General features: G+C 38.5%; 1 protein-coding gene across 2 annotated transcripts; it reads left to right on the plus strand.

Moving 5' to 3' along the window:
* The first annotated feature begins 1,846 nt into the window (after positions 1-1,846).
* Positions 1,847-22,477, plus strand: mrasa (muscle RAS oncogene homolog a). 2 transcript variants are annotated; one of them, XM_063887604.1, is made up of 6 exons: positions 1,847-1,999; positions 13,518-13,775; positions 14,653-14,806; positions 16,375-16,474; positions 17,583-17,662; positions 19,095-22,477. In XM_063887604.1, exons 2-6 carry the CDS (start codon positions 13,583-13,585, stop codon positions 19,192-19,194), a joined length of 627 nt encoding a protein of 208 aa, XP_063743674.1. In that variant the 5' UTR covers positions 1,847-1,999; positions 13,518-13,582; the 3' UTR covers positions 19,195-22,477. The 2 variants fall into 2 exon arrangements, with proteins under 2 accessions (XP_063743674.1, XP_063743673.1); XM_063887603.1 differs by lacking the exon at positions 1,847-1,999 and adding an exon at positions 10,773-10,835.
* The last annotated feature ends 4,468 nt before the right edge of the window (positions 22,478-26,945 follow it).

The raw sequence follows: 26,945 nt of genomic DNA on the forward strand, positions 1-26,945 counted from the left end.
TCTCAATCACCTTAAGTCACACACACACGCACACACACACACACACACGCACACATACACACACATACACACACACACACACACACACACGCACAGACACAGACACAGACACACACACACACACAAACACACACACACACACACACACACACACACACACACACACACACACACACACACACACACACACACACACACACACACACACACACACACACACACACATACACACACACACACACCACCCTTTTTCCTCGTGATTGATCGTATCCTTATCTGTCTTTATGACCTCTAGCTAAAACAAACCAAGGGTGCAGTGTTATATCCTTTTTCTTTGAGCAAAATGAATATAGTTTATGGTAAATGATTACCTTTTATGTCTGTGTCATGCTTTGACCCTTTAACATTTGAAATGCCAGAACATCTACAAAGGTGCAATTCATTCAAAAAGAAGAAAAAAAGAGATGTTCTCCAGGATATAGGCCTTGTATACCCCTGATTTTAGTCTTCTTAGCATCACATGATTACAAGATGTCGCCTCTCAAAGTTAGGAGAAAAACATCCTAATAACGATAAAATGTCACATTTATAAACTTAAATAAATAAACACATACATAAGATGATTGTGTGTAAAGGTCCCCGTTTATTTATGTTCTGCCTCTTATGTGCCTCTGTAAAAAAACAAAACATATGATATTAAGTTGTCTATCTATTGTTTTTACACTAGATTCATTTAAAAAAGGAAGCAGATTTACACATGTGGACTTAAATGTGAGTTGTTCACACATAAAATGGTTGTTCCACATTGTTAAAATTATATTTGAGAGTAATGAATTCAGCATGCACAGGTATACAATGAATGATGGTCAGATTCCATTGAGCTGTTTTATAATCCTGTGATTAATCATCCTGACCCACTGTCAGACTCTAATGGTGGGACACTCAATTAGAACAGAGCCATTTTTAATGTTATAACTAAATAAGACTGTGGTGCATTTCCTACTATACCTTACCTTGCCTATACCAATCCAACATGTATGTAAAGAATGCCTTTTGTCTTTTGAAATATCAGTCTTTTTGGTGCTTCCTTAATGCCTACTTTCGTATGATGTCCCATTTTTATTTGTTGATAAAAGTGTGATGTCAGGGAATGAAAATAGTTGTATTTCAGCAGTTGAGGTCCTCACTAAACAAAAAAAAGCACTTGGAGAATAACATGATCTAAAACTACAAACTAAAAGAGTGAATGAAAATGTATCAAACCTCACTTTTTATCATTTTCACCTTTTGCTGAGTCTCCAAGCAAATAGAAAAGAGCCGTCGGTCTCTATTTCATAACCCTTCGTGCTAAATGCAGAGATAATAATGGTTTCCTCATTCAATTAAAGCAAGGAGAAAATAAAATCATCTAAAAAGTATGAAAACATAATCTGATTTAGGTAATTACTAATTTATACATTATTAGTCTATCAATTAATTAAAACAACAAGTTTTCAATTAATCAACTAACAAAAAGCAAACACATTTCCCTTAATTAATCCATTTAACCCCCACTTACACTAGATATGGCTAATTTGACAGGACTAGCCCTTTAAAGTAGTGCTATAAAGGAAGAGTCCATTTCACTAAAGGGGGGACTCAGTCACTGCTTCGTGAGATTCAGACATTTAAACACAAAAACCCACATTACGAAATAAAACAAACCAGTCATTTTAAATTTCTCTAACGCTTGAATGTTACAGTACTCTGAATTGAATAATGTAATGGTTTAATGTTTTCACAAAAACGACGTCCCCCCTTCAGGGCTTTTCTATTAATAGCATCAGCTGTTGCAATACAAAGATTAGCTATTCAACGTATTGTTTCGCAGATGTGGGGAGCACACTCCCGTCTGTGGCGAAAGGGCGGCGGTGGTTTGAAGCCGAGAAAGAGGGAGATGAGGAGGAATATGTCGGGTTGAGGACGTCTCTTTGTGCTCACGACAGCGAAACTCATATCGGTAAGTAGCTCTCCTGCTGACAGAGAGGAGGTCGTGAATGCGGGCGTCTGTATTTAGGGACAGTGAAGGCAACACCTACGTTAATGTAAAACTCCTCAGTGTATCAACAATTTACTCTCGGCTAGCTAACTGTCAACGGGGTTTTCGACTAATGACAGCGAGGTGGAAGTTAGCTGGTGTCAATTGAGAGACTGAGCGACTGAATTCAGTTTGCGGAAATTCCTTTTTGCTGCAAACTTCACGAAAAAAGATGAAGCAACCGAAATCCGTTATTCAGGGGCGGCTACTGTCGGCTCTCCAGACCGCCGCTCACACTCAGGGAGACGGGCCTTGCCTCTGTGTGTCAAAAATGTTCCCTGACACAAAAACACACTGTCTTTTACCGTATGTCAGGAATATCCATAAAGGCTTCCACTGTATTTTTTTTATCCCTCGGTGTTTGTATTTTTAACAGCAATACATAGACACAGTGGTGTGATGGTAAACGTGTGCAGATTTAACCGCTGGACACACAGAGAACAGAGGGATTCTTCATGTATCAAATCATAGGATGAGATCATTCAGAAGCACCTCAGACTACACACACACACACACACACACACACACACACACACACACACACACACACACACACACACACACACACACACACACACACACTTTATCCACTATTTATAGCAAAGTGAAATCACCAGATAATTTGGCTATCATCATAACTTCATAGAAGTGTTCAATCCCTGCTGTTGATGCTGATGATGCTGCTGCTGCTGCTGATAGCTGCTTCAAAATTCCCCAAAGCTTAATTCTGACCATTGACCAGGGTAATACCCTAGGATTATTGGCAAAGCGAAGTTTCCCAGATAGGCGATTCAGTGTTTGGTTTATTACATGTATGAAGGCCTGCATTACACATGATTAAATGATTGTGATTATATGATCCTGTGAGATGCATGTTTATGAAGTTCTACCTAGGTGACACCTTTTGAGGTTTATTGGCAACATTTGGAATATAAAGTGTTGAGAATCAGGCTTGTGTGACCATAGGGTATGTAAAATATGAGTGTTAACAGGGAATGATATTATAGGGTAATCTAATGCACTTTACTCCATAATATTCCAATCCTAATTTGTCCAAATATGTTTGTATGTGATAGCCTTCACTTTCAGAAAGTGACTAGACCAGCCAAAGAACAGCTAAATAAAGTGTTTATTTGGAATGTGTTGAACATTTCACCACAAGGTAGAATTTTATTCCAGGTTAGTCTTTGTCAAATCAAATTTCAGAAGACCTATGTTACAAAACATGTAAAGCCCACTATCTTCCCTGTTTCTGATATTTCCTTATATTTGTTTTTGTAAATTTTTCTAACGGATTTAATATTTCTTAGATTGACAGTTGGTTAGTTTCTACATTCCTCAGTTTTCTATCCAAAGAAATTCACTTGACATGGTGTCTTTTGATTTGTCACGTAGAATTTAGGTAAGAGTTTGCCTTAGTCCTTTAGTTGTAATTTTGTATACTAGCCAACTGATGTTGTCTTATTTTGTGTATCTCTATTCTAGCTGTCTCAAAATCACCCTGATAATTTTACCTCTTTTTTTGGCTCTGTTGACACTGGTGTCCTAATAGCCTCAGTCATGTCATTTATTAAAAACAATACATTGCTTATATTTTAAAATGGCATTTCTCTTCTTTTCCATTGGGCAATAGGGTTGAAGAATTATGATGATTTTATAGTATTTTCTTAAAGGTCTCCTATTATGTTATATTTGAACAATATATTGTAGGGCAATATCTATACGAAACATGTCTGTGAAGTGTGTTGCTCAAAACACCAAACAGATCACCCATTGCAGCATGCCTCATACCCCTCTATTTCAGCTCTGTTCCTGAAGTGTTGATTCTGTGACTGTAGCTTTAAATTTGAGCTGACCTGAAGCTGGCCACGCCCCTTTGGAGCGTCATGCAGCTCTTTCTCCTCTGTGAAAGTTTTCTACCAGGAGAAGATACTCATCTAAACGCTGCCGTGATTAAACGCCATATTATGTTCAAAACCACATCAAGCATTATTTCTGAAACACTTCTCAGAGTTTACCACGAGAACAGAGACATTATATGTATTATATATACAACAACTCTAAGTCCCTCCTGCAGACATCCTGCACAGACACACAGAGCTGCTCGAGGGGATTCAGCTCGCCGACTGTATATTGTGGACGATAGGTTTGGTCGTGTCACATGGGCGGGTCGTTGCCAGGAGTTCAATGTAAAGCCAGCCCACATTTCGGTTATGATGTCATATTCGGCAGCAAATCTGGATCAGTTCGCTTTCACCCCCGTTTTTAGAGATGTTGTTATGGAGGAAAAGAGAGAGGGTTGTATTTTCTGACACTTTATGAGTCTCCTTACAAACTGGGGACACATATGTATGTATAAAAGACAGCCAAAAGTTCATTTTGCAGAATAGGGGACCTTTAAGTCAATATAGAACATGAACATATGGCAAAAATACACATTAAAAATCAAATTGATGTTGAAGCAGTGAAGTATTTATTATCAAGGGTTATGTATTACATAAGACCATACTCTTCGTCTATAAAATCGAGATTCCATTATTTACAAAATAATAACGTGATGTTCATTTCATCTGGGTAGTGAGTTACTGACGGCCCTAAAAACAATAACATCTTTCAGCCAGCGCTAAGTGACAGTATTGAATTATTTCCTTGCATGGAAATATTATAGAAAACATTAAGCCCACTGGGTACTGTTTTGATTTGTATACTACCAGTGTAATTTGTATATTGTATATTGCTAACCGTTTTTTTTTTTTTTTTGCCATTCTTGACTGCTGTCGGTGGTGTCTAACGTGTATGAAAATATAGTAGACTTCTGGTATCTTATGTTTAATTTACATATACACAAGATATACATGAAAAAGTGTTTTGCAGTTAAAATACAGCTCGTTCCAATTCCAGGAAGAAGTACTCCACCATTCATTCTTATTCATTCACATCCTGTATCCTTGTTGAAATTTCCAAAAAACCAGAAAAAGAGTGAATAATTAGAATGGATAAATGGAAAGGTCAGAGTAGGAACGGCCGCCAGCAAGTCAAATGACATAAGTGAGTTATTTGGGTTGTGTGTATGAATGGCAGCCTTATCTACAGAGAGTTTGAAAAGATGGCGTAGCGTTATGAAAAAAGACATAAATATAATTTATGGCTCAATGAGTTCTCCAACCATGCTGAGAGACTGGAGTCAAGTTAGTCATTGGGGATGACCCACACTCATGTGATCAGCTGCACAGACCTCTGTTAGGCTGCATGCACTGTGTTCCTCTGCCAAGTGTTGCAAAGGGTCTTAAAGATCGGGCAATAGAGTGGTAGACAAATGAATCCTAAACCAGGAAATGAATTAGCATTAGCACTACCGGGCTCCCTAGTCTAGAAGTTAATATTTTGGGTTGGATTCCTAAAATAAAGTGTGTGGTTTACACAAGTTTACGAGATCTCCACATTTTGTCATGACATAAAGTACATCAGTTAATACCCCACTGATGAACGTCTGGAGCTTTTGTTTGTCTTAAAAACGGCGGTTACTGTCACGTGACTAATTGACACTACTAGCCTAAATGTGATCACGCCGAACATTAGTCGCCTTTAGCTTAGCGGTGAAGCCATGCGACCCTGATGTAATACGGTTTAGCCTAACATTAGATATTTAGTTGTGGGTATAGCGTTTTCACTTGAGCTATTATATAAGCAGTGTCCAGGGTTTCCCTTCGCCTGAAGAAGCCCGCAATTTTGGGTTTTTCCAATTCATGACACGGTTTTTTTTATTATGATTTTTCTAAATGCGTTCTGCAGAGAAGGGAGGCTGGCGTTGGTCACGGTTTGGAATGAGAGAAAACAGGACAGAGTAACACGACGAATATCGCTCATATTTGATGAATTTTTTTGTTTGTTTTTTGGAAGACCTTATTTAAGGCAGCAGGCGTGCGTTGCTTAGGAGGCCGCCTAAGCTGTAAAGTGCTACGGGAAACCCTGGTGTCAATATGTGGAGATTATCCTGCTGAACAAAAAGTGTAAGTATCATAACAAGTGTGTACCATAGATACTAATTTCTGCAATATTCCAAAATCAAATGGAAAAATCCTATTGCTTTAGTCAAGGGAGCCCTTGCCATGCAAACTTCTGGGTCGGCCTACAAAAATATGTCATATCTACACACCACTGTGACGTCTGTCATTATGAGTGAAAATGGGATGAGGGGGCAAGCTGATATTGCTTACCTCATTGTCTGAAATAGTTGACCAGAAATGACTGCATTCATTCGAGATTAGCAAATAGGATATTCAAATTAGACCTTAAGTTGGGCTGAGGGATGTGAAGAAAATAAAATCTAACTTTTTTGACCAACTAGCTTGATGTTTCTGTGAAAACAGTGTTGGGTTTATCATTGATGCTTTCACAAAGTAGTTAAATAAATAATAAATCAGTTATATGGATTTAAAGACTAAACGGGTAATGGCAAATAAGAGAAAAGGCTACAGTCTCATGAATCCAGAAAAATAACATCGCTGTAATGCAGCCGTTAAAGCAAGAAAAAACAACACTTATAATGAATCAAAATGTATCAATATCACAAAATGGGCTAGTGCAATGTCCAAATTAGAGTAAGTGCATTATTACGTTTGCACCTTACTGCACATTGAATTTGTATCGCACTTGTTTAGGAGATGCTAGAAATGTACGCTTTCTGCAAAAGAGACATTGTTTTTTTGCCATGTCTTGCCATGTTGACAAGCAGGGGGAACTTATTAAAGCCTGTTTGAGTAATACTGGATTAATTGCACATTTTTACCACATGAATAATTAAAGAATATTGCTAATATTGATGCTGGTAAGGAATGCCAGGGTCCTTCTTCTTTATTTTTGGCAGACAAAGATAGCCCCTTAGCTGTGTATTGCAATCAGTACTGCCAAGAACCAGGAACCTGCTTCTCCAACGTTCAAAACTAAGTTTAGCCAAAAAGTGAGTATTTAGGAAAATATAGATTTTGATCAGCCATGCCGTAGGTTTCATAAGTGCTTTCAAATACAAGCTGATCTGAACCTGCCCCAAAAGACTTTGTCTGCAGCTTCAATACATTTTGAACTCAATGGACTGAGTCTGAACACATCCTTTGAATGATGGATGAGTGTTGATATCACCGCTACAGTAGAGGCCGGGGTGTGCACCGCTGTGTTCCTCCTTATTCCCGCTCTGTGAGATGTGTTGCTGCTTTGTTCCCATGTGAAGAGGGAAGTCCCTTTATCCTTTCCCAAGGAAACAACTCACCACTTCTCAAGAGCCCAGAGTGGCTTTATGGAGTCATGGTGAAGACAAAATACAAGTCCCAAACTCACCAGATACAGTGGGGCAAAAAAAGTATTTAGTCAGCCACCAATTGTGCAAGTTCTCCCATTTAAAAAGATGAGAGAGGCCTGTAATTGTTATCATAGGTATACCTCAACTATGAGAGACAAAATGAGAAAATAAATCCAGAAAATCACATTGTCTGATTTTTAAAGAATTTATTTCAAATGATTGTGGAAAATAAGTATTTGGTCAATAACAAAAGTTCATCTCAATACTTTGTTATATACCCTTTGTTGGCAATGACAGAGGTCAAACGTTTTCTGTAAGTCTTCACAAGGTTTTCACACACTGTTGCTGGTATTTTGGCCCATTCCTCCATGCAGATCTCCTCTAAAGCAGTGATGTTTTGGGGCTGTCGCTGGGCAACACGGACTTTCAACTCCCTCTAAAGATTTTCTATGGGGTTGAGATCTGGAGACTGGCTAGGCAACTCCAGGACCTTGAAATGCTTCTTACGAAGCCACTCCTTCGTTGCCCTGGCGGTGTGTTTGGGATCTGTAACACCATGCTGAAGATGTTCTACCAGTCGGTGGTAGCCAGTGCCATCTTCTTTGGTGTTGCGTGCTGGGGAAGCAGGTTGAGGTCAGGAGACGCCAACAAGATCAGCAGGATCGTCAGGAAGGCTGGCTCGGTCCTGGGGGTCCAGCTGGACTCTTTGCTGGTGGTGTCTGAGAGGGGGATGCTGCGCAAGCTGCGTAGTATCATGGACAACAACGCTCACCCTCTCCACCAGGTGCTGACCTCATACAGAAGCACCTTCAGCAAAAGACTCATTCCACCCCGGTGTACCACAGAACGCCACAGGAAGTCCTTTCTTCCTGTGGCCATCAGACTCTTTAACTCATCCACCTCAGGTCGTTAGAGGAACATTGGAGACTCAGTGACACTTTATTTCATCGCAGTGCTGTCATTTCACTTTACTTTCACTTTCACATGTCACTTTATTCACATGTCACTTTATTCACATGTCACTTTATTTAGTATTTGGTATTTAGTATTCAGCTTAGTTTTATTAGTTACCTTATTACTGTACTGCCATTTGCACTATACTTATTGTTGTATATTGTATATACCTGTAACTATTTCACTATTTCATATTTGCAAAGCTGCTCTTATTGTTGATACATTTAGTTTATACTTAGTTATTTTAGTTTATATTTAGTAATATTTGATGTATATTTAGTGTATATTTAGTAGTTTAGTTATATTGAGTGTATATTTCTCCTTCCTTCTTTGTATTGAACTGTTGCACCTCAATTTCCCTCGGGATAAATAAAGCTTCTTGAATCTTGAATCTTGAATCATTGTCATGCTGAAAGACCCAGCCACGCTTCATCTTCAGTGCCCTTGCTGATAGAAGGAGGTTTTCACTCAAAATCTCACGATACATGGCCCCATTCATTCTTTCCTTTACACGGATCAGTCGTCCTGGTCCCTTTGCAGAAAAACAGCCCCAAAGCATGATGTTTCCACCCCCATGCTTCACAGTAGGTATGGTGTTCTTTGGATGCAACTCTGCATTCTTTCTCCTCCAAACACGACGAGTTGAGTTTTTACCAAAAAGTTCTATTTTGGTTTCATCTGACCATATGACATTCTCCCAATCCTCTTCTGGATCATCCAAATGCCCTCTAGCAAACTTCAGACGGGCCTGGACATGTACTGGCTTAAGCAGGGGGACACTGCAGGATTTAAGTCCCTGGCGGCGTAGTGTGTTACTGATGGTAGCCTCTGTTACTTTGGTCCCAGAAATCTTGCTTGTTTGTAGGTGACCAAATACTTATTTTACCGAGGAATTTACCAATTAATTCATAAAAAATCAGACAATGTGATTTCCTGGATTGTTTCCCCCATTCTGTCTCTCATAGTTGAAGTGTACCTATGATGAAAATTACAGGCCTCTCTCATCTTTTTAAATGGGAGAACTTGCACAATTGGTGGCTGACTAAATACTTTTTGGCCCCCCTGTATGTCACTAGCCCCATAGCAAGTGAAACAACATAAAACAGTCATTTACTGTATAATGACTGACATGTGTGTGTCTCATAGATATGCCTCACTGCTCAACATTTGGAGTGTGCAACAAGACGTCCAACAAATTAGGATAAAATGTAATTGTGTTTAACAGATATCAATAAAAGTCACTGTGATTACGCCTCACTTCTTGCACAGAAATGTGGTTATAGATTGCTATGTTGTTTTATAATTTATGTTGTGGTGCAAAATAAAATCAGCTGGATTTGTTTATAAAGTGCAGGACTTTGAGTCCATAGTTGAGAGTGCAAACCCCAAAGCTATTGTTAGTTTAAGGCAACAAATGCACCTGGTTAAGGTTAGGGAAAGGTCATGGTGTTGGGTCATTCTTTATAAATACATTTTATCTTGTGGTCATTCTCTGTATTAAATCAAGAACTTTGTATTCATCCAACCAGGTGTAAATGTTTCCTTAAAACGATTTTGTTTTTTAATATGAGTTGTGTAAAAATGTTACAACAATATATATGTTAATGACCACACTTCCAATACATCATGATATATTATAATCAGTAACAACAAAGGCTAAACACTGCCTAAAAAGCTATTTACCTATACATAACTGTGTTGGACGAGTTCCATTTCTGTTGTCCGTTATGCACAAAACCACACTTTTAAGGGGGATTTAAAAGTGGCTGAATTTCCCGGGGTGGAAAATGCCAGTTTAGTGTGAATAAAAGGCCAAATACAAGAGTAAAGGATCCAGAGTCATTGGCATCATTGTAAACATAGAGTGTGTTGTGTACAATACTTAAAGCTTGTCTTCATGCACTCTTGGTTGTCCCTCTGAAACACCACATTTGGAAAGCCATAGCCACATTGGTCTGATGACTAACTTTGGTTGGGAACATAAAATTTCCTTTACAAAGCTTCCACTCTCAAAGGAATTTGGTTGAAGCCAGTGTGTGGATTATTTTAGTTTCCTAAACGATGAGAGGTGTTTCAGAGAACTGTGCCCTCCTACATTCGTAGAAGGAAACGCTGACACACCATACGTCCAAGGTTATGACCTGACATAGCTTGAGGCGTGGTGTGAAAAGCACCGGTAGCAGGTACTGTGACTTCACGGTGCTTCTCAAGCTGTCCTGTTTTTGTTTTTCTGCACAGCGTTGAAGATCGAAGGCGGTGTCTCGTGAAATGGTATAGCGGCGTAGACATATACTTTGTGGCTTTATGACAGCCAGCCAGCCCGAGGCATTTTAACACCAGGAATTTGGCTCGGAAATTCTTTGCCCAACCTGGCTGACGGACTGCTGTAGAATGACCGACTGGCTTTGGAAAGGAAGGAAACATCTTCCTTCCCTCCATTGTGCTGGGCAGGAAAGGATGGACTGCAGCCAGCTGACAGCTGTTTCCTGGTGGATGAAGGAGGAATGGGTGCGTGGGTGGATGGGCGGGTGGCTGGTGTTGGTGTTGTGCTCGTAGTGAGTGAATGTGCTTTTTTTCTCTGCCTGTGACTGGTGGTACAGTTTCATGAGAACTACAAATCTGAAGCATAGATTAGTTTTATTGCAATCTTTAAAAACTTTGACGAGCACATTGCTTGACTCGGTTGTTTTAGTTATTCACTACAAATCACACATACTTAACATCACTCCCAAAATCCAAATAGAACTAAGAACTAACCAAACAGCATATTTGGTACCTGCTTAGTTTTCTAGTAAATTGCATTTATATTCAGTTTTTACATTTGTGACATGAAGCCTTATAAAAATTGAATGCATTTTTTCCCTTAAAAAATCGGAATATTAGAGATTATGAAAACTTAATATCCTTTATTGGCTAGCACTCCATCAAATTGTACCTGAAAGCCTAAGATGCGGGACATCTCTAAGCGTTTGACCAATCACAATAGAGCCGGCCAGCTAACCAATCAGAGCAGACTGGGCTCTGGTTTCAGACAGAGGGTAAAAAGAGGTGTTGCAGCACAGGACTGAGAAAATTAAAGAGCTTTTTGAACATTAAGGCACGGAGACATGTCACAGCAGAGACATGCAACTGTGAACCTGAAAATTAGCATAATATGTTCTCTTTAAACATGCTTGAACTGTACATATCAAAAGAGAACCCTCAGTAATGTAGAGACGGAAACATTTTAGTAAAAAATTGGAGGCACATGGTCTAATGATGGTTTCTATTGAATTGCCCTAACACCATATTGTAATATTTCTATCAACGTTATCCTTTCTTCCTTTGCCTCAAGTTTGCTTCCTATTTCTTTAAACCTCCTCTGCCGCTCTTTACCTTTACCCAGATGAGCTGTTGTGCTTTTTGCCATAAGAGCATGAGATTGTATTCAATTATACATACAGTAAAGCATGCATGTCATTTCCCATAGTGATTTGAAACATACTGTACAGTTTAAATGCAAGCCTCTCAAGAAGAGCAGAATCATATTGTACTGTACACACTGTTCCCTGAGGCGTGAATGCAGCTGAATCATTCACTGTACTTCCCTTAATTAAAAAAAGAAAAACCCTCTTCTGTTAAACCTCTTGTAATCTAGCAAGATGGATACATTATTTTTGTTTTCAAAAGGCCATAATTACAAACTACAGTTAGCCATCATATTTCTCTGCTGGTTCTGTGGTTATACTTATTTTCTGAAAGTAGACGTCATTAGCATGGTTTCTGCTCCGAGGCCAAACCAGGATCACTGTGGTTTGCTTCAGCTGCTTTTCCTCACAGTTGTGATGTATTTATTCTGTGAGTGGCTTTGATTAGAGCCAATCACGTGACAACAGTATAAGTGGTTTTATATAAAGCTGGTTGCCTAAACCCTCTTTTCCAAACTGTTTTGTCGTGGCTGCTGCTTTTGTTTTTTTATAGAAAAATATGAAGATAATGCTTTCCTCCATAGAAGTAAGGCGCTAATCTTTATGACAAATGGAGCTGCATTTCCTGTAGCTGCCTCACAATCAAAGCTGTTTGTGGTTTACCAGTGGAAAGCTTTCAATATGAGGCAGCAGCCACACTTAAACTTACTGTGCGTCCTTAAGCTCTAACAAGCATGGAACTCACTTTTTATTTCTCATAAAACCATTTTTTTAATGAAATGAAAAAAGCTATAAAAAATGTTCTTAAAGTAATTAAATAAACACAAGCAGTTAAAGTGAAATGTCCAATAAAAAAAGTAATAGAATAATTGTATTTATATAAACATAAGAAGTTAAAATAAAATGTTAAATCAAATATAAATAGAATAAAACTATTTAAATGAACATAATAAATTAAAGTCAAATCATGCAATAAAATTGAATACAAATATTTTATAAACACAAAAAGTTAAAGTCGAATAAAAGAACAACAATATAAGTAAAAGAAAAGCTTAAGTTGATGTCCAATTGAAATAAAAATAGAAGTTTACACAAATATAAGAATTTAGAGTAACAATTTGCAATACAAAGATAAAACAAAATACATTAAAGATATTTATATAAACATAAGATGAAGAAAATGTCCAATAAAAGAAAAAATGTAATACAAATAGAATGCAAATATTTATAATAAGTTAAAGTAAAAATGTGAACATTGCACTACAGTTTTATTAACATGTATATTATAACACATCTGATATAATATTAGAAGTGACTCCTAATAGCCCTCATATTGGATTATTCTTATAAAGCTTGTGCAACATTGTGCATGCTGACTTCCACCACACAAGATCATATTGGTAAAACAAGCCATATAACCAATCCAGTGTCACTGAACTTCAGCCCATTTTTCATAAATACATCAGTCAATATGTTAGTCCGAGCAACTCCAAATCAGCTGCTTTGTAAAAAGTGTGTCATGCTTAAAAGGTTTCCGCCAATTTTCTTTATTATGTACAAATGTCATTCAGTTTGTTGTCTTTCTCTGGGTATTACTGCCACTGCCTTTGACCTATTTTGACCCACCTTTCTGCCTTGATCCACAACTCCTATCTGTGGTCTCCATGGTGATTAAAAAAAAAAGCAGCTGCACCAACCTTTCTCCCTCCATCTGTTGTCCCCTGCTATTGTTAATCCCTTTTTATCTTCTGTCTTTTCCCAATTTCTCCTCCAATTCATCCAGGTGTGTCTCTTCAGCGACCTCCTAGCTTACTTCTTCTCACCTTTCCCACCACTGTCGAGGTAGTCATGGCGACCAGCGCACTGCCAAGTGACAACCTGCCAACGTACAAGCTGGTGGTGGTGGGGGATGGGGGTGTCGGGAAGAGCGCTCTGACCATCCAGTTTTTCCAGAAGATCTTTGTGCCGGACTATGATCCCACGATAGAGGACTCGTATCTGAAACACACAGAGATAGACGGACAGTGGGCCATACTGGATGGTGAGTACAACAGCATGTCAAGAAGAAATTCATATTGGAAGCTTGGAATAATCCTGTGCCTCCATGCTGATCTTCCTTTTTCTTAACTCATATTTGTAGCCTTTTGCTGTTTTGAACTTACTATAAAATAGCAATAGAGTGGTGCAGGAATGAGTCAATGGTTTTGAACAAGTTCTTGGTTAGATGCCTGAAATAAGGTATCGTTTTTTTTCTAGGACATAAACGACCCACTGGAATGTGGTAAGCTGTTATAAAGAGATATACGGACATTGGGACGTACTGGATGGTGAATGAAATGTGTGAGAAGTTAAAATCAACAGCTGACAGTAATAATACCCCTCTGCTGAGTTTTATTTATCCGTACATCACTCAATACATGTTTTAGCCTTTCACTACATTGCATTAGGTTGCTATCAATTGCTATCACTTCGATAGCAATTGCCTGAAATATTCCTCAAACTTGTGAACATGCTGTGTAGAGCTGCATGATTTTGAAACATTTTTGACTGATAATGCAGTTGCGATAGGATTTGTAATTTTAAAGGGAATGATCATTTTTACAACATTGAAAAGTATATTGAAAAGATCATGCTCTGATTTCTTTAAGTGGATCTGTACCAAACAAGAACTTTCTATTAAGTCTGAAGTCTGAATACATTTTTTAGGCAAGGACTTCTCTGCAGCACCACCAAACCTATTTCACAATGATTCTTTTGCCTTTCCAAAATACAGCTGCGATTCGGATATTGCACTTGTGCATATTGCAATTTAAAAACAAATGTTAAATCATTTTGCAGCCCTACTGCCTGATTGAGAAATCTTGAAAGAGAAACCCTTTCATGTACAGTCATACATTTGTGTCCTTCCATCCTGGCAGTGCTGGACACAGCGGGCCAGGAGGAGTTCAGTGCGATGAGGGAGCAGTACATGAGGACAGGAGACGGATTCCTCATTGTCTTCTCTGTGACGGACAAGGCCAGCTTTGAACACGTCGACCGATTCCATCAACTCATACTACGGGTCAAAGACAGGTAACAGCCTCTTTTCTCCATGCACAAACACAACCAAGGAACAAAACTCCTGTTTATAACTCTTAAATGATGTCATGATTTTATGTCTACCACTCATTTTTACTAATGCAGAAATTGAAAGAATACCGGGGGCCCTGAGGGCTCGACCAAATAAATAAATAGAAACAAACCAAGCAAATAAATAAATACCTTCCCCAATTTGACGTGTGAAGCATTTAGAAAAAGCGCTGCAAATAGAGAAGCTCACAACAGAACAAAAACTGTTTCCAGGGGACACAAAAAGTGATGCACACAGCTGATTTACCCTTGTTGTTGCCAATGTTCTGCTATCCATCATTGTGACAGCATAATTCAAATACTTGTATGTGGATAATATATATAAAATATATCTCATATCGTGAAGTTGGTTAAGGTGTTTCTTTGTTTACTTGGGATGTGTCTATTCATGTTAGTTTTCTTTATTTGCAGTATTTGAAGGTCTATGGTACCTGGAACTCCAGCCCAGAGAAATAACTTGAAACTGGTTGTGTGGGATGGTGTGCACAAAACAGCTGGTCATTTCACATCCACATGTAAAAAATGTGACATATCTGTCCATCAGCCTCACATGTAGTTGTCTTCAAACCGTAAATAAACCAAAAATTCAGTCGTTGTTTGATTTACCCAAAAGTATTTCAAATATGCTATGACTCCTGCTTTGCCTCCAGTGTCTCTCATGAAAACATCTTGTTGACCTTGCCTAAATAAAGCCTTTTTGGGAAAGTCAATCATTAAACATTTGTCAGTTAATCTACCCCAATCATTTGGACGTGAAAATAACAGACAATGCACCAGGAAGTTCAAAACAACCAGCACATTGATAATCTGTGTGTATACAACTACTGTGAATATGGTTAGCCACCATACCCGGAAGCCAGAGTTACCAAAAAAAGGAAGTAGCTCTGTTAGATGTAATTTACAAAATTACAAAACTGGGGATTTTGAATACCATTGTTATGTTGTGTGGGTTTGCATACCACTTCTGTGATTGGGCTGCACCTATCAAGTGTTTGTTTAAAATGTTGTTAACTGTAGACATTTTGCCAAAACACCCCAAAAGATACCCAGTGAGCTCGATGTAATCATCGTCTGATGTAGTGAAATACACAATGAGTCTAGCAGTGTCACATCAAAGCATCTATAAGCCATCTTTGCCCCACCCCACGCCTGTTTGAGTTCTGCTGAATTGGCAGACATGGTACAATCGGTGGGAAGATTTGCTTCTGTTCTCTGACAGTGACTGACTGTAGCCAATAAAACTGCTTGAGACGCACCAAAAATAGAAACTGGAACTAAGCAAGTTGCTGTGTGTCCAAATTTAGAGCTCCACTCCAGCTTATTTTTTTACAAGATTTAAGTATTGCAGAAATCCGACACCTCAGACAATTTGCAAAGCCTGTGATCTTTCTGTTCTAAATGTAGACATAAGAATTGGCTTAGGACCATGAGACACAGCCGTTGGTTTTGAAATGATTTCATGTAGTTATAAAGGGATACCTGACTTTGTGTGTGTGTTCTTTTGCTTTCAGGGAGGCATTCCCCATGGTGCTTGTTGCAAACAAAGTGGACTTGGTCCATCTGAGAAAGATCACTACCGACCAGGGCCATGAGATGGCTGCCAAACATAGCGTAAGCAGAGAATTTGTTTTAGGCTTTTTTTTTTCTGTAAACGGATCCCTATAACAACGTTTCTGCCTGGAGTTTTTACAAGTGCATGTGTAAGGATTTCTGAAAGAACAGTGAGGGGAAAGATTATGTTTTACATGTGACCTTGCATCTGAAATAATTCAATCCAAATCAGAATAAAACTCAAACCGAAATCAACATCAACGGTTCATGTTGTTTCCACAGCTGCACAGTATACCACTCTCAGCCTTGTACCAAACGAAAACAAGAACTCAAGAAAGCTGTCTAACTTTTCAAACTTTGTCTTTGTCACATTATCGTATTCCCGCCATTTTTGTAGAGACCTCTATTGACAGTGAAACACCTGGACAACATGTAATGTGCTTCTTCTCGGACCTCTTGATTTTGCATCAAACACGTTGGCAGCCAACATCTGATAAAGAGCGAAACTGAAACTGAGAACATTAGGTGTGTTTGATCTGTCTTAATTTCGATGTACTCTCAGTAAACACATCATGACCATTGAAACAGACTGAAGCAGGCAAAAATAACTTTCAAATAAAGCCCCAAGCTGTTATACTACAATTTGCACCAAGGATCCCATACACAATTCACACATTTTACTCTAATAATGAATCTGTTATTCCAGGGATTTGACATTTTGGGGCTTTTCAGTGTCACACTTTTCTCTTGAAATCAAAGGGTTCTTTTCAAACGTTTGATGTTAGGAAGTGATCATATGCAGCGATCAGTAGAAACACTCTGGGCTGTTTCCAGACTGAATATCATCTGCCAGTTGAATCAGTACGGTGGTTTCCCTGTGATGTTTTTCACTAGCTGAGGCAAATTGCAATTATAGCCCTTATTGTTCCATAACCACATCATATTATGTCTCCCTTTACTTTATATTTAACTAGGTAAGCAACATTCATATTCTAACCCAACCTTATTTGTGCGTGTCTATTGATTCTGTTTAGAAGCTGGTATTTCTGCACCGTTGCTGTATAGATTTTTGCTACACAAAGAGCTTTCAAAATAAAACAGGGAAACAAACGGGTCGTGAGAGAAATATTGAGATATATTTGAAATAATTCTTCTTTTTTTTCTTCAGATAACTTATATTGAAACCAGTGCCAAGGATCCTCCAATGAATGTGGACAAAGCCTTTCATGAGCTGGTCCGTGTTATAAGGTAATTCACTTTCTATTATTCTCTACTGTCTGTAAACAACCCTTTAAAAAGCTGGAGATCAGTAATCGGACATTTAGACTCATCCTTTCCCCCCAGTGTGTATTTCCCTTCTTTAGAGATATGTGGATTTCTTTATGAGACTCCTGTGGAAAAGCAAAGAACAACAACACATGGCTATTACCTGTCTGGATACATGTTTAACTTCAGTAGAATTTGATTTGTGTCGATGCTTTTCAAAGTGGTCATATAATGTTTAAATGCCTCTTCTTGGCATCAGGTTTTTCATGTTTTAGAGCCCAAATACACATGCTGTATTTCACTTTGCAGAGTTCTGATTGTCCTCATGGCAGCTGTGTTGGCACATTATGAAAACAAGAGGAGGTTCAATGATGGATCAACCGGGCCCTCTAGTGGTCAGACTGTAGAAAGTCAGTTATATAGTTGTTGTATAAAGAACAAATGATTGTGTATTTTCTGCCTGATCAGAGCAGACCAGGCAGAAAGTGTTTCCATGCTCTGTGTGCTCTCCATAGGCTGCTTTGAAAACCCACCTATAAAATGTTAATGTGAGATCCCTAAGAGGTGACTCACAGTATTGATTTGCTCTGAGCTGATGATGACTCATGCAGAGTCCCAATTGAACTGTTATTGTGATTTACAATAGTTGGAGCTGGATTTATATATGGAAATCACAAACGCTGCAAAAACAAGTAAAATGAAAAGAAACATTATGTTTATGAATTAAAGGGAAAATACATTAAAGAGTTGAGAGAATGAAAAGATATAATCCACTCTCAGTATTAATCTTTGTCTAACAATAAGGTATCAAATAAGCGCATTTCCTTCAAGCCCATCGTTTAGACCACAGTTGAGGAATAATTGGTATTTTGGTAATTGATTTTTATTATTAGTCAAGTCATTTTTAAAGCAAAAATGTCAGAAAATGCCTCTAAAATAGGAAAAAGTATTAATAAATGAGTTTCTATCTATTTTAAAGGTACCATCTTTGGGTTCTGGACTGACAAATCCAGTCACTAAACTTTGTAAAACTCTGAGGAAGAGTTTTGATCTTTTATTTCGATTCTTCTAGAAAATATTCGTCAGACTAATCTAATCTTTGGTTGCAGACCTTATTTGTGTTATTTTTTTCCTTTGGCACTGGCTTCCACTACCACTAATACCAGTAAGTTGAATGAGCGTCCGTAATTATTATGGCTGGTCATTTTTTATCTATTTAGTGTTAATGTTTTTGGTTATTGTAAAGCACTGTGAATTGCCTTGTGTTGGATGTGCTTATAAATAAACTTACCTTGCCTTGACTATGATCAGATTACTGCATTGTAAAGCCTGTGATCCTAAGGTAAGGTAAACCAAATCCTGAGCTAAGATTATGTGTAACAGTTTCTCTTGTATGTCTTCTCTTTCTCCACAGACAACAGGTGCCAGAACGAAACCAGAAGAAGAAAAAGAAGATGAAATGGAGAGCAGAACGTTCAGCCGGTACCCACAGGTTCCACTGCGCCATATTGTGACCTCCCTCGTCCTGTTTACCATTCGTAACACCCACAAACACATCCACACGCACGCCCACGTACCTTTGGATGTCAGGGAACTCCCCAGCAGTGGTTAACTACTGGAGCACAAAAAAGAGGGGGATGCCTGGAAGGAGGAGTGAATCTAAAAGTGTGGGACTCTTCACAATGCCTTTGAAGGAGCGCTGTGCCCTCTCTCCTCAATTTATGGTCCCTTTTTTAAGGTCTATACATCCCTCCCATCCTCTATTACTAACACAGAACAGTTTCAAAATGAGGTGTCATTCTTTTTTTTCATTACAAATGAGCCACTAGATGAAGGAATCTGGGGGAAAATGATATTGAAACTTTTGTCTTCTTGAAAAAGGAAGACAAAGGGAGGACCCGGCTCATTGGCGCCTTGTTTTTTCTCCCGACAAACTAATGGTTTTCACCTCTATATCCTCACACTCCTACGATATCTGGAAGGAAAGCACCTGTGTGATTTTTAGATAAGTTTATCATAAGGGCATAGTGGAAGAATTTTAGAGTGGTGATGGTAAATTAGGGAGTCACTTGGCGTTGTCGGCTGGCAAACTGTCAGTGTGGCGGAACACTTTGTGGTCATGTGATGCTCCGGTTTGGAGAGTGTCGGATCAGAGAGGGACGGAAGGACGTGTCGTAGCAAGCGAAGAGAAGAGGACGTGATTAGATAACGTGTTTCATATCGGTCCACAGGTGAGATCTGTGGTCATATCAGCGCGTGGAATAAGTGTTTAAATATTGTAATTGTAAAGGAGAGTGAGATCAGTTAATGTGGTTACAATTTAACATCAACATTGCAGGGTTTATACCAACACTGATGTGTCAGCGGCCATGTTTACAGACTTATTAATGGGTTATTTCCTCATCACAAAATCACACAGTATATCAGAGCCATTTTTAAGTGTTTGAAATAATTATTTAGGTTGCCTCTTCAGCCATCAGCAATGGCATGAGTGCAGTCTTTATCAGTACTGTACGGACAATATCCCTGTTAGTCTCTTTTTTTAAAGTCTTAAAACAAGTGATTTCCATGTTTTTGTATCAAAAAATATAGAAAAATGACAGTTATATTTGTGATATTAAAAAATATAATCATACGTGGCAATGTAAACAAATTCAATGCTGTTTTAAAAAGAGATCTGTTTGCGAACATTAACAAAATATAATAGAAAAGGGATAACGAGAGCGGCGCGTTTCTGATCTGAAGCCGGCTGGAGAAGCTGATTTGCACTGGCCACTAACCAAAATAATGTGATGTCACTTTATTTCATCTAGGGGGCTTTTTTCAGACCGCACCGCTGAATTCAGGACAATGAATCATGCTCAGCAAAGGAGAACACTCATTTTTAGGTTTGGGGATACATTCATACTGTAGCCCTGGGAATGCATCAGGCTGTGTGCGAGGCATCGGGGGCTTAAAGCCATTTAAATCTAGCTAATTGTAGGAGAAGAGACACACTCCAAGCAACAAGACATTCAGTATATCCATGTCTGTCATCATGAGGTGGATAAAAAATGTACATTTGAATAACCTATGAAATGGCTTGTACTGTTAACGCACTAAAAGTTTCGGTGGACAACTTTTCTTTTGTCTGGATGAATACCGTCTCTTTAAGGAAATACATTTTTGCACTTTTAATACTATTTCAGACTTTCCTATTGGCATGTTGTTTTCTGTTCAAAAACCTGTAAGTGAAAATGAAAGGCACGGTTTAAAAAAAATGATTTGAATGTAAAATGGAATATCAAAACAAGCAAATAGGCAATTAGTGTTTTAGCGCTGTGTGCCTGTGTCTATGCCTTTGTGTTGATTGTGACAGATTAAATCAATCCTGATTTAATCATTGGAAAGGTATTGAAGCAAAAGTTCATGTTACTTTGAAAGTAAGGAGGTTGAGTATGAAAAAACTCAGTTATTGAGTGGCATACAAATTCACCTCAGCATGAAAGTGGAAAATCAACCTCAGCAAAAGAAGGACCGGTATAAATCTACATCTACTGTTAAAGGGACTCCGAAGACTTCCAAGGGTCGATCATTGAGCAATGAAGCAAACTCTGGATCGTGGGGGAGGGGAAAAAACAAAAAAACAAAAACCCTGAATGTGTTTGATGAAAATGTTGCATCATGTATGTTTGATACCATTTTGTATAATTGATATGAATTATTGATATGATTCTTGCAAAGTGTTTTTTAAACAACTGAATAATTTATTACTGTCTATGTTACCTCAGCGTGTCCCAGACCTGGACAAAAAGGACATTTTGTCGACCAATTTGCCACTTTAGATGTTTATTTGGTGAATGTCAAATAACTTAAAGGAGCAGTTTAACTTTTTGGGAATCCTTATTGACGTTCTTGCTGAAAGTTACATTGATACGTTACATTTTAAGATACAGCCAGCAGTTGTTAGGTTAGCTTAGCCTAGATTTGCGACTGGAAACAGATCAGGCTCTGTGTTCAAATTTAAAAATTAGCCAACCAACACCTCTCAAGATCAGTGAGCGTGTTATTTTTTATTATTTATATCTTCAAGTTGTGTATTTATTTCTTATTTCTTAGGCTAGCCGTCACTCTGGCTAACTTTATGTTTAGTGTAGACACAAGAGTAGTAGCTATCTTCTCTTCTAACTCTCAGCAGAAAAGTTAATAAATAATTTCCAACAATGTCGCACAGTTCCTTGAACCGGACTGGACTTGTTCTCGGCCAATTTAACTTTTTGACTCAGTTCTAGGCTTATTTTACTTTTTGTTTTAGGGTCCAAAATACAGTGCAAAATTGGAAAGTTACCTTTCTTGAATGAATCATTGTGGCTGGTACAAAGAAACCTGCTGATTTCTTCACATTTCAGGCAGACCAAATACAAAATGCTGAAAGTGAATTTAGCGTATAGATTATTAGACCCCTGGATTATATGTGAGCTAAATTGAGCACTTTTGTTTCATTAAATGGAAAGGTAGCATTCTTTCTCAAAAAGTACACCAAGTTTTGTTATTATGCAATTAATTTGAGTCGTGTATGTCCTGGATTTTTTGTCAGTATTTGGCAGTAAGGGCCTTTTTAGGTCTGGATCACAAAAAAACTAAACATTTATGGTGTTACACCAGTTGTGTATGTGTGTTTTTGGACAGGTCTGTTGTGTTCTAACTGGCTGTGTCAGACTGAGGAGCTAGACGAGGCACAAACAAACTGTGGCCTTTTATATCTAGCCTCAGGGGTCGATTATATTTCAATAAAGAAATACAAGTATTGTGACTTTACATGCTTGACTGGTCTGTGTTTGATTAAAATGCCAAACCATGCACTAACATGCTGCTGAATGTCCGTGAACTACAGCACCGCTGAACACGGCTACACATGTTTGTAAAAGGAATATTGCTTGTTCGGCAGAAGCTCCCCTCATTAATCTTCAGCGTTGTCAGGGTACATTGATTCCAACACCCTGAGAAGGCTGAAAGCTCCATTTTGCCTCATTGATTTCATTCCCCTGGGGGATGTTAGGCAGGTAGGGTTTTATTGATTTACATTCATGTTCTTTCAGTGAAAGTGGTGAGGCGAGGTACCGAACATGAGATGAGACACAAGAAGGTGTTCAGGGTTATAAAAAAAAGTATGGATGTCATTTTACTTAACTGGGAAAACATGGACTGTCTTTGGAGTTTAATATGTTATGTAAATCAGCTTAAAGATTTCCTTCACTTTTGCTTGATCAGGAACATTGCTTACACATAAGTATAATCAGCAATAATGTGGCCAAGGTAGCATCACTCAAGATGCTAAGGGGCCAGCAGATTGAATCCAGAGTCCTTCTGAAAAACGGTGCATTTTCCACCAATACAGGAACCAGGAAGTACACACAAATGTAACACATATGGCTATACTGTACCTTAAAGTGTCTGTGCTATCTCTGAGTGCCATTCATGGATGTTACCACTAGGGGTCAGCACTTTGCTGGTTACTTATTCTGTCTTGGACACACAGATGTTTGCACATTAAGTTTTTGGATTTTACAGTACTTCACACAAGCATTAAAATATAAGACAATAAGAAAATGTATAAAAGAGAGGGAAAATACATAGAAAATACACTATTTTAAGGATTCAACATACTATAACATATTTAAATGAACTCAGAAGCAGCATTGGTAAGTTAGGCCTCAATTTGAAAGAACTCGATGGATAGAGCATATAAACTGAAAGCTGCTTCTACAGTACATGAAGCCCGTGGGAAAAATGTCAAGGCAGCAGGAAGGAAGAACTCAAACATGACACAATCCCCCCCAGAGCGTGTGCCTGATGGGATCAAATTGTGTCATCTGGAAATAATTGGATTTTATGATAAAGCATGAAGGACATGACATGGACCCTTCGCTTGATACAAAGGCACTCACAGCTAGTCTGAATTGTTTTACTTTGTTTTTAAAGAAAGCGTTGTTGCACAATTTGATAGATAAGCGTTCAAGGCAAGGTCGGCCACTTAGCAAGGTTTTTTAGTTTTTAAACCCTATTATAAGTGAACACGTTTCCACTAAATGTTTTTTTTGTGTGAACTAAATCAGGAATAAAGAGTGCAATTAAAAAACACAGCCTGAAGTGTGCTCACTGCTGCTCTTTGAGTGGTGTGTTGTTGACCAATGACCCCGGCCTTTGATTTGTTGTCATTACGTTAAAAAAATGCGCACACAATTACCAACATGAAGCTAAGTGCTGTGTGTGTGAGAGAGGGAGAGAAGGCATAGTGCAATGTGTGTGAAAGACAAGAGATTTTACTGCATGTTTTGAAATAGAAGTTGCGTTGGTGTTTGTGTGTTGGTTGTTGACGGCAGTGTGTGATCCCCCTTTCGATTTGTTCTGGAGCCGACCCTGGTTCAGGGGCTATTCATGTGGTGAGGGGATGTCAGAATGTCAAAAAAAAAGTTATCTTTTGAGATTTGATTTTCGCCAACTGCTATCCACTTTCTTAACTTTCTATTTTACACATTTAGAGGAACTCCTAAAGAAACATATAAGAACAACAAAATAACAAGGCAAGAGAAAGCACGAGATAAGAGGTACTTGTTTCATCCTGAACACAAACCAGAAGCTGGTTCCACAGTGCAAACACAAGAGTGATCAGAGAGAACGACTCTGGAAATGTTATCCGACAGCTGTCCAGAATGAGAGATAATCCAATAGCACTACTGTCCTGGTGGTTGTCAAATGGATGTTGAAATCACCAACCATAGATGTGCTGTCAAACCCTAAGAGAAGACGCGTTAACATCAGAGATGTACCAAAGATTGCTTCAAAAGCGCTGACTCATGCTTAATACAACCCATTTTTCGATGAATATTTTGCATGTTCAACGAAACAGAATATTCAGCAGGTCTCCTGCAATAGTTGGTTGTTATTACGAGCAGGTCGTATAAATGGAAATAACTGAGGGGGAAATAGACTTTTAAAAATTATATAAATACACAACCACAGCTGCTGTTTAATGCAAAATAATACAAATCTAACTTGCTATAGGCCAGTGTCAAACTTTCAATTATGTGCACCCTTAAAAAAAATCCAATATAAATTGACAGAAAACTGTATTTGCGCAACCGGTGTCTGATTTATAAAAAACAACCTTGTAACAAAGAAACCCCACTTAAATGCAAAATGTAAAATCTGGCAAACTCATTTTGTATCATTCATTGAAACTATTTTTGATAAGTTTGGTAACTTTGTGAGAAACATACAGTATGCCTCTTAATCACTTTTTTAAATCTACCTGTTTTCAGCTTTGTGCTATGTTTCAAAACAAAATCTATTTTCTTGTCACATGTATTATTCCATATCAGAACTGGCTTCCCGGGCTCACTGAATTAAAAAAAATTGTAGCTGTTATTGCAACAGCTTATTTCAGGGTAACAGTTGCACTGAATGTGTGTCATGAAATACAAGGTTTGTGCAGCTCAGCAGTGGATTCATCAACCTCTTCTGCTACAGTCCCCGTGCATGTGTAATTATACGGATTAAGGATTTGTTGGAGCAGGAATGTACTGAGGGAGAGAAAAGCTTGACCTCACATTTAAATTGAAAGAGTACTATAGGGTAAAAACTTCTATGAAACAGCACGGCACAAAAAGTTAATGTCAGTCGACAGTTCTTTGAATGTGAATAAATATAGCAAAAAGTGACTGCTGCTACTTCGAAAAGAGTAGAATAAATCCCAACCTGCTGTTAGTTCCATTCCTGCTGTCAAAGTAAATAACAGCTTTTTTGTATCACTAGAAAAACACTGTTATAACATAGCAAACAAAAAACATGACGTGTGGCTTTAAGATAATGCTAGTTGGAAGTGATTTTCTGAAGAGGAATGGAGGAGAGGTAAAGAGGTAAGGAAAGAAGAAAACAGTATGGGGCGAAGCCATCTGGTGCGGGTAGCAATGTTGGTGAATGGACAAATGACGAGATGTAGATAAACACAAGGCTAGAATTAAAAAGAACAGGAACTGTTGTGTGATCATGGTTGTTATGTCCCCACCAAGGTCTAGGGGACCAGGGGACGATAACACACACCAACCAATAATGGAGGGAGTCAGAGTAACGGTTAACATGTGTTTATTGGGCTCTTGAGTGAGGAGGAGGAGGACACGAGGGAGATTGTACCAAACAAAAGAAATTAATATAACAAAACAAGGCCTATCTCCAAATCTATCCTTAAAACAAATACTCAAACAAAAACCCTCACTCTCTGCACTTCTAAGGATGGAACAAACCAAAATACAGGGGTGACAACAATCCATTAACCTAGTGTGTCTAACAGGTTTGAACTACGTGATGAAATGTAGGGGGTACCCCAAACTTACCTAACGCCTCCACCTCCCACCACACACACATTCAAAGTAAACAGAAATACGATTCTCTCTAGAGTCAGACACTAACAAAAGGATCATGCAGGCTATAGTGTCTGCAGCAGGCCCAGGTCAGGGAGACAGAAAGCTTCCTGGTTGCTGCCTTTATGATCAGCCCTGCCTGCTGATTGGCCAGCTGAGGGTGAGGGGATCCAATCAGCCATCAGTCTCAGGTGAACCAGCAGGTACCGATCAGCTGCTGATTAGCTGCATTGAAGAGAGGGAGAGAAGAGAAAAGAGTAGGAAGGAAAACACACCACACGTACAACATGCTTGGCATGTAACAATAGTAATCAGGAAAAGGACAGAACAGCTGGCAGTAAGGATGGGAGTGTGGTGGCTGTGACAAATCATTGAGAGACATTGGGTTTTGTCAAATGTTCTCTCGAGATTACAGTGCAGTGTGAGATCTCACAGATAGAAAAAGGTGTTGAAGAGAGAGGGCAAATACGTAGGTGGATGTCTTTGACCTCTTTGGTGGTGTAGAATTGATCTGAAATCCAACTTGGGATCCTGAAGAGGATAGTTCAGATGGTTTGAAGGTGTTTTTGTCAATTACTACCATAAAGGGTTGTCTGATGGCAAGGAAAAGCTGTTAAAACATTCCAAATAAAGCATTCACTTGAACTGGATATTGATTTAAGGTGGGCGTTATGTGGATAAAATACATGTTCCTGCTTTCCCCATTCACAGCAGTACTTTGCTTTGTTTCAGTACAATAACTCCTGTCTGCTTTTCCAATAGCCTCTCTGCTAACTGGACATAACATGCACACCTTACACTAAACTTTACATTGCCCATTTATATTATATTTTAATTTAATATTCCAGTACATTGCACTATTTACT

The sequence above is a fragment of the Eleginops maclovinus genome, chromosome 7, assembly GCF_036324505.1.
Source record: "Eleginops maclovinus isolate JMC-PN-2008 ecotype Puerto Natales chromosome 7, JC_Emac_rtc_rv5, whole genome shotgun sequence".
NCBI lineage: Eukaryota > Metazoa > Chordata > Actinopteri > Perciformes > Eleginopidae > Eleginops > Eleginops maclovinus.